The sequence below is a fragment of the Salvia hispanica genome, chromosome 3, assembly GCF_023119035.1.
Source record: "Salvia hispanica cultivar TCC Black 2014 chromosome 3, UniMelb_Shisp_WGS_1.0, whole genome shotgun sequence".
Classification (NCBI taxonomy): Eukaryota; Viridiplantae; Streptophyta; class Magnoliopsida; order Lamiales; family Lamiaceae; genus Salvia; species Salvia hispanica.
The window spans coordinates 39,137,908-39,150,812 of NC_062967.1; the positions used below are offsets into that span (position 1 = coordinate 39,137,908).

General features: G+C 37.5%; 3 protein-coding genes across 5 annotated transcripts; 2 read left to right on the forward strand and 1 right to left on the reverse strand.

The window, feature by feature from the left end:
- Positions 1-789: 789 nt before the first annotated feature.
- LOC125214209 (protein FLOWERING LOCUS D) lies at positions 790-5,775 on the forward strand. Of its 2 annotated transcripts, XM_048115130.1 has the most exons (5): positions 790-2,710; positions 3,371-4,105; positions 4,369-4,414; positions 4,497-5,277; positions 5,397-5,775. In XM_048115130.1, the coding sequence occupies exons 1-4, from the start codon at positions 871-873 to the stop codon at positions 5,239-5,241; spliced, it is 3,366 nt and encodes a 1,121-aa protein (XP_047971087.1). In that variant the 5' UTR covers positions 790-870; the 3' UTR covers positions 5,242-5,277; positions 5,397-5,775. The 2 variants fall into 2 exon arrangements, with proteins under 2 accessions (XP_047971087.1, XP_047971088.1); XM_048115131.1 differs by lacking the exon at positions 5,397-5,775 and having other exon boundaries at positions 4,501-4,768.
- A 349-nt stretch (positions 5,776-6,124) lies between these two features.
- LOC125209822 lies at positions 6,125-8,389 on the reverse strand. Its single transcript, XM_048109403.1, has 3 exons — positions 8,241-8,389; positions 7,748-7,818; positions 6,125-7,126 (listed from the first exon to the last, which is right to left on the reverse strand). The coding sequence occupies exons 2-3, from the start codon at positions 7,753-7,755 to the stop codon at positions 6,289-6,291; spliced, it is 846 nt and encodes a 281-aa protein (XP_047965360.1). The 5' UTR covers positions 7,756-7,818; positions 8,241-8,389; the 3' UTR covers positions 6,125-6,288.
- Positions 8,390-8,854: 465 nt separating this feature from the next.
- Positions 8,855-11,457, forward strand: LOC125212094. 2 transcript variants are annotated; one of them, XM_048112139.1, is made up of 8 exons: positions 8,891-9,166; positions 9,516-9,592; positions 9,862-9,903; positions 10,004-10,045; positions 10,144-10,227; positions 10,640-10,727; positions 10,903-11,000; positions 11,226-11,457. In XM_048112139.1, the coding sequence occupies exons 1-8, from the start codon at positions 8,983-8,985 to the stop codon at positions 11,244-11,246; spliced, it is 636 nt and encodes a 211-aa protein (XP_047968096.1). In that variant the 5' UTR covers positions 8,891-8,982; the 3' UTR covers positions 11,247-11,457. The 2 variants fall into 2 exon arrangements, with proteins under 2 accessions (XP_047968097.1, XP_047968096.1); XM_048112140.1 differs by lacking the exon at positions 11,226-11,457 and having other exon boundaries at positions 8,855-9,166; positions 10,640-10,796.
- Positions 11,458-12,905: the final 1,448 nt, after the last annotated feature.

The window sequence follows — 12,905 nt, forward strand, 5'->3', positions numbered from 1 at the left end:
TTGACCATACAAGTGACCTTCAAATTGACCATTTTTCAGTTATAAAAATATACCGATATTCTTTTTTAAATAATTCAAAAATATTTTCTCCATTTCATTCGTACATTAAAATCATCATCTTTCTCATGTTATTCTCATTATTTCTAAAATCTCTTCAAGATCATCTCATTATTTTCAATTTCTTATATGTTTTCCCAAATTCTACTTTGTTAAATCATACTACTACAACTTAGTAAGAAGCAATTAGTTCAATGGTTAAGATAAGATCATATGGCTCTTCCAATTGATATGCCCTTTTGTTAAAAACAATCCATCATTTTTTCGAATAATCCTACCCAATAAATACATTGTCTCCAAAAAGGTTTCAAGTCTCTTTATCTTCTTGACTTCATGTGATGTCGACGACACGCATATCTCCACTTATCGAAAAATAAAAAATTTCACTGAGATTTATCAAATATGAGTGTAGTACACTGCAAAATTGCAAATGAAACCACATGCCTCCCCGATGTTTTTGCTGATATTCGCAAAGATCTTGTCATCACCTACCAACAAAAGTAAAGATATTTTATGTGTGTGTGAGTTGGCCAAGTAATAGCGAAATTAATAATTGTCTGAGATCAAATATCTTGAGTTCGAATTCTCCGTAGCACGGCCTTTAATTCTATGTTCGTTTAATCATTAAAAAAAATATTTTATAAGAATATCAAAAATAGATAGTCTAAAAAAATAAAAATGTTAAAATACTGCAATTCCCTTCCAAATGAAAACCGCCCTAATTTCCTAAATTTCAATTACGCTCTCCCAATAAGGGTAATGCCCAAAACTCTCCCTCCCATGGCGTTTCTCTGCAACTGATTTTTTGATTTTATGACTGCAAACCTTTTCATGGATTCATCAAGCCAAAACTCTAATTCGCCAACCTCTAATCAGGTCGATGCTTCTCTCCAATCCGCCCTTCCTCCCATTCCTTCAAGCTCTAACCCCACCGCAGCTCGTCACTCCAATTTGAATCCCAACATTGTGCAAAACCCTACTTCAGATGCCAATTCAGTCCATGATCACTTTCTTTTTGTGGCGATACCCAAAGGCAAAAGGCGAGGCCGGCCCCGGAACCTGACACCACACCAAAACCATGTAAGGCTGTCTTCTCTGTCTCTCAATAGCGGCGTGAGTACTACAGGGGCTTCTTTGGAAAGTTCTAGTTCAGGCCAGGTTATTAGGACTAGGCTGCATAGCCGAGGCAGTCTAGCGTCGAAGAAACATGGATCCAGTTCAAATTATGCTACTCCGGCAAAGAAAAGTGTGGACGACATGTCTGATGAGATCATCGTGATAAATAAGGATGCCACTGCTGAGGCATTGACTGCGCTTACATCCGGATTCCCGGCTGATTCGCTTACTGATGAGGAAATAGATTATGGGGTTGTTTCCGTGGTGGGAGGAATAGAACAGGTTAACTATATATTGATTAGGAATCATATAATTACTAAGTGGCGTGAGAATGTGTCGAGTTGGATAACGAAGGAAATGTTTGTGGACATTGTGCCAAAGCATTTTGGGGCACTATTGGATAGGGCTTATGGTTACTTAGTTACACACGGGTATATTAACTTTGGGGTGGCGCCTGGAATAAAGGAGAGGATTCTGGTTGACCCGAAACAACCAAGTGTGATAGTGGTTGGGGCTGGGCTTGCGGGCTTGGCTGCTGCAAGGCAGTTGATGGCTTTTGGTTTTAAGGTTACAGTCTTAGAGGGTAGGAAGCGTGCTGGAGGGAGAGTGTATACAAAGAAATTAGAAGGTAACAATAGGGTAGCAGCTGTGGATTTGGGGGGGAGTGTGCTAACAGGCACTCTGGGGAATCCACTTGGGATTCTGGCTAGGCAGTTGTCGTTCTCACTTCATAAGGTGAGGGATAAGTGCCCTCTATATAGAGTGGATGGGACACCTGTTGATCCTGTATCAGATCGGAAAGTAGAGGCTGGTTTCAATCAGCTTTTAGACAAATTAAGTAAAAACAGGCAGTTAATGGGGGAGGTTTCGCAGGATGTGTCTCTTGGGGCTGCTTTGGAGACGTTCAGGGATCCCTTAGATGAAGAGGAAATGAACTTATTTAACTGGCATCTCGCAAACTTGGAATATGCAAACGCCAGTCTGCTGTCTAGGCTTTCATTAGCCTTTTGGGATCAAGATGATCCATATGATATGGGAGGGGACCATTGCTTTCTTCCTGGTGGAAATGGAAGACTGGTTCAGGCATTATTGGAGAACGTTACTATTCATTATGACAAAATTGTCCAGGCCATCCGTTATGGCAGTGATGGGGTGCAGGTTGTTGTTGGTGGAGGCCAAGTTTATGAGGGTGATATGGTTCTTTGCACGGTACCCCTGGGGGTTCTGAAAAGTCGGTCTATTGAGTTTATCCCTGAGTTGCCTCAGAGGAAGCTTGATGCGATAAGGAGACTGGGATTTGGCTTGTTAAACAAGGTTGCGTTGCTCTTTCCCCATGCATTTTGGGGGACTGATCTAGATACATTTGGCCATCTCTCTGATCATCCTAGCCGTCGAGGAGAGTTCTTTCTTTTCTATAGCTATGCAACCGTTGCTGGTGGTCCACTTTTGATAGCTTTAGTAGCAGGAGAAGCTGCGTACCGGTTTGAGACTGCAGATCCTACTGATTCTGTGCAAAGAGTGCTTCGGATTCTAAGAGGTTCAAACTGTTACGCTTTTCTCTTTCTTAAGATGAATGCTTATGAATAAATCTTTGCCTTTTTGGGGCATAATATGGTTTTTTACTTGCTTGCTTGGTTATGAGGGGTACCACTCTAACTAGAAGATCTCGAACATGGTTGTGGATGTAGGACTACTATATGTTTCTGATTAGTGTTGTTTTATGCATTGATTTATGACCTTTGTTTTGTCTCTGAAAACAGTCTTCTGCAACTAATGTTGGTTACACATCGTTTACATTTTAACAAAGCAGATTTACATTTACCTGGTCAAGGTCCTTAGTCACCATCTGATTCCATATCTCTTGCACAATACTTCTAATGTGGTAGTTTAATTTGAGCAGGTGTTTGGTGGCAAGAACATATAAATACACCAAATGTTCCACTTTAATTTGTCTTTGTGTTTGATTACTTATTTACTGTACAATTCTGCAACATTGATAAGAAGCAAATAATAACATATACCAACTCCTATAAATCATGAACAGAAATGAGGATCTATGAGCATAAAGATTGAGGTTTTTGAATTAGATTTTATTTGAAAAGCTAAAACATGTTCTTCAGGACTCGGGAGTTATGTAATCTATCCTAGTTCAAGCTTGCGATGTGCTCTAGCATAATCTCTAGCCTCTTTCATGCAGACATATACGAGCCACAAGGCATTGAAGTCCCAGATCCTATTCAAACTGTCTGTACAAGATGGGGAGGTGACCCCTTAAGTTGTGGTTCTTACTCGAATGTTTCAGTTGGGGCATCAGGAGATGATTATGATATTTTAGCAGAAAGTGTGGGGGACGGGAGACTTTTCTTTGCTGGCGAAGCTACCAATCGGCGTTATCCAGCAACCATGCATGGCGCTTTGCTTAGTGGGTTCAGAGAAGCTGCCAATATGGCTCAATATACTAAAGTTAGAGCATCAAAAATAAAAGCTGAGAAGATTCCATCACAAAATGCACACACATGTGCTTCTATTCTTGCAGATTTATTCAGGCAGCCTGATGTGGAATTTGGCAGTTTTGCCTTGCTATTTAGTAGAAAAAATGCTGATCCTATGGCTATTTTGAGGGTTACATTTGGTGGACACAGAAAGAAACCGGATCAGCAATTTTCTAACAAGTTACTTTTTGAGCAACTTCACTCTCATTTTAATCAGCAGCAGGAGTTTCATGTTTACACACTGCTACCTAAGCAACAAGCCCTCGAGCTGAGAGAGGTAAGGGGAGGTGATGAGACTAGGCTAAATTACCTTGAGAAGGTTGGTGTCAAGCTGATTGGAAGAAAGGGTTTGGGGCCATCAGCGGATTCCATAATTGCTTCGGTTAAGGCTGAGAGGAGCAGCCGCAGGCGCAGCCGTAACCGCAATCCTTCTTTATCTGGTTTGTGCTCTCAACTTAAGCACTGTGCTGAACGGAATATGATGTTATTTAGCTCATGTAACTCAGATATTGGCTCCGGCACTCTGCATTTTTCCATTATGCTTGAGTTAGAACATTCTCATGTTTTATATGGTTGTGAAAACATGATTTCAATATCTGACACAAGAAGCAACGCCTTTCATCTCGGAGTAACTTGTTTTGCATTTGTGTTATTTGAACCAAGTAAAATTAAAGATGACTATTTGTTTTTTTCTTTTGTGAAGGAATGCCAAAGCCGCGAGTAGCTGCCACCAACCCTAGACAGATTAGGTATGAGCAAAGGCTTGTATTTTTCTGAATTTTGATAACTTTGCTATTCCGTTCTCTTATTTATTAATTATCCTTCAAATAGGAAGGCTAAAATTATACGGCACAACAACAACATATTTTCCAGCCCAAGCAAAAATATCGAAAGTAAAGCTGGCAGCAGTGGCAGTCTTGCAGAGTCTAGGATATTGGTCAATAGTAATGGCTCAGATACTGGAGTAAGAGCAGTTATGAGTAATAAAGACCAACCTCCTCCAAACTCACTTGACTGTGTTGACTCTACTAGTGAAAGTACATGCCCTATCTCTCAAAATAATGGGCATAATAATGGTATAGCAACTCCTTTGGGTCTTCCAATCGGGTCAATGGCGTCATGCAGCGATAACAGCCTTGCACCCCCGGATTCAAATGATGTGCTGATATTGGCCGACGAACAAAGTTCTACCCCTTCGAACTTTCTTGGCAGCAGCCTGATTCCTGCCAGTTCAAGCAGCTTAGAGACAGTTTTAAGTGTTACAGACAATCTGTCTCTGCCACATGTGGATGTTCTTATGGGCTTACCGGGTGATACCAGTGCTTCCAACACTCAGTTGATTGGTTGTCAGTCTTCTGAAATCGAGGCTACAGCAGTAAGCAGAAATTGCAGCATGGCACCTTCTAGTTCTAATCTTCACAGCGTTGGCCCTCAGACTCAAGACAGTGCTATGGATATTGCTGATAGTATTAGCTGCATATCTAATCAAGACAACATTTTTGAAGATATCTTGAATGAATTGCTTCCTCCTTCTAGCACAAACTCCAGTACTTGGCAATTCACAGGAAAATTGTAGGAGTTGAAGTCGGTGTCAAGGACACTCGTTTCTCTGGTAATTTTTAACCACATCATTCTTCTAATCTGGTATTATCTTTTGACCAGTGGAAAATAAATGCATTCATTTGCACAACGAGTTCCTTGTTTGATGACTGATTTTCCTAAATTATGCAGTGTGACTGAATGAAGTATAAGACAAAGACAAACTCCATTTCTTCCTGTAGATATGTAGCAGTTCCTATAAGTTCCCTTTTGCACTACATGATTTTTATTCTTTCTATATTGAGATGTGAGGTTGTCTATTGTGATTTTGTCCTATGTAGAGATGTAATTTACTTATTGTTGTAGTGAATGCTTTAGTTTTTCCTTCTCCAACTCAATCCTTGCTGCAGCTTATTTAAATTAGGATGGTTAGTTCCTACACATTGTTTTTTTTATAAAGATTGTCTCTTCCTTTCTTAGGGCCTTTGGGTTGCACCTCTGTATTTAATTTTTGAAAGTTTATGTTACATTTAATTGGTTTGTTTATTATGATAATCTGAGCTTGAATTTTTGGAGGAACTTGCTGAACCTGAGTGATGGAACAGTTTTTGGTTTAATCTCTACAAATTATGTTGTATAGGCAACATTGCAAAATCATCAATATTATAAACTAAGCAGATATAATCAGTATAATATTTTTTAAAAGGAAAAAATAACATATACAACGCCCAAATTCTTGTCCAGGAATTCTACTTAGAATGAAGTTGAAAATTGATCCTGTACATTTGATAAAAAAAACCTTTTTTGTGTTGTACACCAAGTGAGTACCCGTAAAAGAAAGAAATCAACAATAATCACATTTGAATCCAAATAATATCTGTGACATATTGTGTTAGTATTTGTGATTTAATAACTAGACATCATCATAATAAAGAGATTCACATAATTATTTAGCGAGCAGAATACATGTATAGCTCTCTCCCTCTCTCTCTCTCTCATACAAAGATTTCATCTCATAAGAAAACCAACAATACAAAGAAGAAAAAAGTGGTGGTCATGGAACCAAGTGCTGCTGAACTAAAGCTCATCTGTCCAAATTTTTCCCTCCTCTTCGATCCTCACGACCTTCTCCTCCCAACCATTCTTCCAGTTTCGCTTCCCGACTGGCCTTGAACTCGTCGTAGTTCTCGTGCAATGCCAGAAAATGCTGATGAGACAGACTCTTACTCAGCTGTGACTCTTCTTGCAGCTCCCTGCCATTCTCATCCAACAGCGGTGAATCTAAAGTCTCCGGCTCTTCTACCGTTGCAGAAGGACTACTACCTGATGTGCTCGCGGCTGCAGGACTAAAATCATAAGGAAGCTTCTCGTTGCTAGACTCAAACGCTTCCTCAGAGCCCGTCTGAGACCGGTTGAAGCTCTGAGCTCGCTGTGTGACTGACTTAAAAGCACTAGACAGGTAACCGGGGCTCCTATCACCATCCTGCTGTGGGAAAACTGCATTACGACCCCAAGAGGCCGGAGACCAGGAACTCGTTCTTGGAAGAAAACTGGTGCTGGTACTGTACATAACTCCCCTTTTTGGCTGCTTCGCTGATATGATGGAAAGGGACTTTTTTATATCTCTAAGCATTTCATCTGCAACCGCGACCCCACATTCCTTCATCGACCTCAACATTGACATGGAATCGTCGAGATCTTCCGTATGCAAAGCAGTCTCGCGTGATTTTTCAGTGACTTTGTTCTTGAGATCGAGAAGGTTGGGGGTTACCTTCTGAGTATGATGCTGGATATAGTAAAGCCCCACAGAGGGCTCATTTGCCACAAATTTGATCATGTCTGTCAAATTTTTGTTTATCTCCACAAAGCCATCAACTGTGGAAAAACCATGCATCTTCTTGAAGGCAATTGGCTCCTCATCACTGGATAAAACATTTGGAAATAATTACTCGAAAAAGGAAAGCAAAGAAGCAAGTTTCAAGTCATACACAGCCATCACCATTATCAGAGCCCATCCATCCCAAATCTTCTGGCATATCATAACTTAATCTGAGGTCCATAAGATCAGCATACTACCCACCCCTCCCCACATGCCTTCCACTAGCTCAACAATATAAGATTTGTCTAATTAGGGCCATATGCCCGTGGCTAATGTGATGAGCAGCAGTACACGAGAAGTAAGTTAACAAAAGTATAGTAATCTCAACATTCGGATCAATGATCGCCTATAAAATCAAACTAAAGTTTATAGTTTATACATAAAAGAAAAGCAAGTTAAGATTATGGAAACATTGAGGAGCAAGAGAAGCAAAGCAGCCAATCAATAAGTCAAAATCGAAAAGGGGAAGAAATCTACTATACTGTTTCAAGCTGGCTCACATAACATAATTACATAACCAAGTATTTTACCATGTGAACTACAGTACTATATTTCTAGTTTCATGAGGATTCCAGCTGATTGATTAATCTCATTATCCATGGCCGTTGCTTAAGATAAAAATCAAAACTTTGATCAAGAAAAATAAAATTGTGTCACATCTTACTTGAACATAGATCACGCATCTACGGATGAGCTTAGTTTGCAGAGTACATCCAATCTAAAACACAATACAACCTGCAAATCGAAGTCAGAAAAAGGCCTTGAGTTCGCTTCAACAGCCATTTAGAATGAGAAACTGCATCAGATACAGTCAAAGTCCGATTTTGCAGAACATTTTGATTCTAAACTCAAACTCAATTATTGAACAAGAAGCTAATGCAGCAGAAAAAAGATATGCTAAAAACACAGGAAAGGAGAAAATGAACGCAATTTTGTTTAGGGCAACCACGAAATTTCTCAACAAATAGAGCAAGTGTGGCTCGAAGATTCAAAAACCCTATTGACATTCAGAGAGAACCCACTTCTAAAAATGCAATTTTGAGCTCATTGGCAATCAGAGAACGGATCAACATGTAGAAACGGACATACAACTGCAGATAACATTGAAAGAAAACAATATAAATCAGACATTAAAGAGAAGAATTTCAAATGCTTACAAGGAGTATTTTACAAAGCTCAATTAGCTCTCTCTTTGCTCTCCATTTACATGTATACCATGTAGTATGTGAGAGTTTTTTTTTTTGTCCCTTCTGTTTGAGATGAGTTTTCTTTTTGGGAAGGGGTGCACCAGATGTTGTGTTGTCAACAGCTCTGATTGCTAATGCCAGAACAAATCCACCTCAAAAGACCGTTTTGCCCCTTCTATAATACTATAACAAAGCTTGGTTTCTACTTCACTAAGAAATGGAAATGGTCTTATTAATAAATGGTGATGTGATTCTAATATTTTAGAAATGGTGTGAGGTTATAATCTCAAAGAAATATTCGATTATTAACGGCAATTAACCTCCTTCTTAGTTCTCCAATGGTTAGATGGAGTTGGTGTGGCAATAGCAGTTTGTAATATGTTAATATTGGACTTCTTTGTCACTTTATTGCAAGAGCAAAATGATTTGGTTTCACTCTTCTCATTATTTATGGCGTGGAAAGTTTTGGTCGGTGACAAATATACATAGTTTAGAATTTCGGTCTAAAAGTTGGCCTAATATAATTATTTGAGTGTTGGCTGTGTTGAATCAGTAAATTTTGTATGAATGGTAAGTTTGAGGTGTATTGTAATCCCAACTCTTTATCACATAATAGAAAATTAAAATCTTCCAGAACAACTGAGCAAGAATATCTATGAAGGATAGAGTAGATAAGAGTGGGGAGTGAGAAAGAATATTGAGGTGTGGTGTCATGATGGCTTCTTCACTCACATCCAAACAAAATTTTCAGTGCCAATTCCCATCTCTCTCTCTTCATCAACCAAACACACAGTTACATCTGAGATCATGCATTCCAAATTTTCCTTCATCAGTAGGAGGTTTTTCTCATTTGAAACTTAAACTCAAGCATAGGATTTCAAGAGCCTCTTCTGAAGGTCTATCTCTCTCTCTTTCTATTTACTTACATGCATTTTTACTTGTTCTTGAATAATTTTTCCAGCTGGGCTTTCAAGAATTGAACTTTTCTTGTCTTGATTAGGATATTGAGTGATAGAATTTTTGTGACTGCTTTTTCTTGGGGAAATTACTATTGATATTCATCACTTCCTAAAGTCCCTTTTCCTCCTTTTGTGTGATTATCTTACTGCAGCATCTTGAATGGATTAAAAAACTGAATGCTATACATTGTGAAGCTTTGATTAGGTATCCAATGTCAAAATGAAAGTTGATAGCAATTTTAGTTTCAGATGCTTAAACTGAAAAATGTCTTGACCCAATTTGCAGATTTACCTCCAGAATTGACTGATGAGGATTCCAAATTTGTTCCTTTAGCTTCAGAGGATTCAAATTATGGCCCCCCTGTAAGTTCTGGTTAGTTTTATGTCATTTGTTATCTACCATTGGCTTTTCATGATCTTGTTTAGGTGGAGAGGAAGGAGATGATTTAGTACTAATAGAATTGCTCTTGCTTACTCTCTTTTACCGGCTACAAGAAAACCGGATAAACCCATCAATACTGAACTTCAAACATAGCCTTGTTTGCTTTTTCATACTAAGTTAACTTAACTTTATACTATCTCTGGCATGATTCATCAAAACTGAAGTTTCAAATGTTTTGCATTTCTTTCAGGCTTTGTTGTTGCTAGGTTTTGAAGTTGAAGAAGCAGCAAAGGTCTTGACTAATCCTTTATATAGCTTGCAGTACTCAGTAGTTTTATGTTCGGGCGTCCTATCATTCTTTAGTCGGGATTCTTACTGTGTTATGACAACAGATACAACTATTTCTGAAGGAGCTGGATGGCGAATTTCTTGAGGTATGCAGAATTTGAACCTATTTGATTTGCAACATATTCCTTTTGGAGTCCTTCAGTAGAAAATCTCATGTGAACAAGCAAATGAAATGTTTACGAAGGTGATTTTTTGCACTGAAGACATGATAAGTCGTTCGCTCTGGGAAGCGGTGAACACCAGACAATCGAATCTGGAAACACTGAAGGTTAGGTTTCTGAAAACCAGTGTCTTCTTCAATCATCTATATGAGATTGCAATAAATGTAGCGTGTTCTTCTGTTTGAATTTAAGTACAGTCGAATATTACCATGTTGAGTTTCCACCTCTAAGATAGAAAACACTGCCCGAGTTTTAGTAGTTTCACTTTGAGCTAGTTTCCGCCTTTTGATTTCCGCTATTGCTGGAGAAACTTTTTTTACCAGCTTCTGTCTGAATAAATCGATCTTTGAAGGCTATGAGATCATGCGACATTATATCCAGTTCTCGAAGTTAAACATCCCTGATAAAGTTAAATACTATAGTGTAGATTTTCATGTAGATTTTCATCCCTGATTAATGTACTTTTGTGAGATTAATGTCGAACAAAATGATGCTAATTCGATCAGACAACAAATGCAGATTGCAACATCAGTTCCGCGAATTTGCTTCCTATCTGGTCTTACCGGGGAGGAGATGATGATGTTCATAGATGCCTTCCCAGAAAGTGGTAATCAGTTACTACAACTTACACGAAACTCTGTATTACAAAACATCTGAATTGACCAGATTGGCAATGGTAACACGAGGCCAAAGAACTCTTTTCCTGAAGTGTGCGCGTCAAAATTCTTTCATTCTTTGTAATGTTTCTTACTTTTCTGATTTTTGTGTGTATTCCTGTTCAGGTTTGGAACCTCCTGTGTTTGCGGCCCTCGTCCCATATAGCGCCAACAAACCTTTAACAGAGTTGATAGATGAGATCATGGGAGACCATGAATTGCTAGTAAGTTTGTTAACTATACTTTTCAACTATAATATCATCAATTGTTTTAATATCTAAGAATCATTTAAGAATCCTTTGCTTGTAGAATTCTTCAAAATTATGACTAGATTTTTCTGGTTTTGATATAAGTGGTAGTGAGAAGTAGATATAACATTGGGGCATAGTAGCTAGTATAGTAGTTTGTTTGTTCATAGTTGGTGCTTTCAAGTGAACGATTTCATGCAGTCTGCGCGACAAACAAGCTAGACAGCGGGCGCAACGGGCATGGGCGCTGGGACAACTGGTGGAAGTTTGAGATGAGAGTAGGTGCAGTTTTCTTCTTGTGTTTGGTAACATTATTCTATCATGATTTGCACACTGGCATTGCTAGTGCAATGATCATGTCAATTTTTCCATCCATGTATCTATATGCAATGTATATTTATGATAGTGCATATAATATTTTTAAAGTAATCAATAGAGTTTCCGTAATGAAATCCTTATGAGAATGGTCTTATTAACTCCAGTTTAATTTGAATAAATATATGGCTACAAATGCAATGTAAGTGTATATAATGCCAAACACAGTATCATGAGACTAAATACAAACATATAGTAGCCCCACTGTACAAATAGAAACATATGGTACAATTAACAACAACGAAGCAAAATATACTCGTGTGTATACATATGTTCATTTGTCATGCTTCTACACATTTTTGATGCCTGTTTGTAACACCATATATCCATCATTACGTAGAAAAGAGTAGTTAAATAATGTGATAATAGGAACCTATAAGTAACTAGTAATACAAATCCAAAAACTTCTAATCTAAACAACTACGTATATCATGTTAGTATTCGTACAAATGAGTACTCCATAGTGCTTATAATACCAAAATTAAAGTAGGCGCCAGAGGGTGGCCCCTCGTATCACAAGGCAATATATCCACAAGGCAATAAACGACTATTTTTTTTTAATTTTTTTTAAAAATTGGTCATTGGGCCATCAGCATTTTTGATGAAATAAAAATGTTAGTAGCTGATGTCCGATTTGCGAGTCTATGCTAGCGATGATGCAACATCCGAAAACCAACAAAATGGAGGCTATTTTCTTTTTTGTCATCGTCAATTGTAAAAATACAAGTAATATATATGATAGTACTATTAAGGCAAAACACATCCTTAAGTCCTTATACTTTAATTATTTATTTTAGTAGGTCCTTATATAATTTTTTCATTTTAATTAGTCCTTGTATTTTTATATTCGGTATATTTCAATCCTTATTTAACGGAACGTTAACTTTTCCGTTAAAAGTAACACATCATATATTAATTATTTAAATATATTACATATAATATCCTAATTGGAAAATATAAACATACTCCGGATTGTGCCTATTCATCTCAATGAGTCACTGTTTCCACTTTCCAGTAAAACTAGTGAATCCCCAGCGCATTGCGCTGCTGACAACATTCCGTGCCAAATCTTTTGTATACAACGTCCAAATATGTATTCATAATTTGGGAGTACTAAATTATTCGAAACAAAGATAGTACAATATTTGAGAACACAATATTTATGAATAAATATTTTCTTATAAATCAATAAGAACAACAAAATCCCTCTACAAATACAACATTCACTCTTTATAATAATGACAAATATTTATTTCAAAGAAAATTAATATAAACCTTAAATTATTCACAATCTTCAGTACTCTAAAACAAAATATATACAGAAATACCAAAAATAAATCATACCAACAATGTCAATAGAAAAGCACACGATATTAATATGATCTTGTACAATAATTTATATTTATACATACTGTACTTCATATTAATACTACCAGTTATAGTGTTAAAAATACAAAATCATATTATTATATAATTTGCAAACAAAAACTACAATTTTTTCTATGT

Coding starts and splice junctions, on each gene's coding strand:
- LOC125214209 (XM_048115130.1), top strand. CDS start 871: ATGACTGCAAACCTTTTCATGGATTCATCAAGCCAAAACTCTAATTCG. Junction 2,711..3,370: donor AGTGCTTCGGATTCTAAGAG/GTTCAAACTGTT, acceptor TCTTTCATGCAG/ACATATACGAGCCACAAGGC. Junction 4,106..4,368: donor CCGCAATCCTTCTTTATCTG/GTTTGTGCTCTC, acceptor TCTTTTGTGAAG/GAATGCCAAAGCCGCGAGTA.
- LOC125212094 (XM_048112139.1), top strand. CDS start 8,983: ATGATGGCTTCTTCACTCACATCCAAACAAAATTTTCAGTGCCAATTC. Junction 9,167..9,515: donor TTCAAGAGCCTCTTCTGAAG/GTCTATCTCTCT, acceptor CCCAATTTGCAG/ATTTACCTCCAGAATTGACT. Junction 10,728..10,902: donor AGATGCCTTCCCAGAAAGTG/GTAATCAGTTAC, acceptor ATTCCTGTTCAG/GTTTGGAACCTCCTGTGTTT.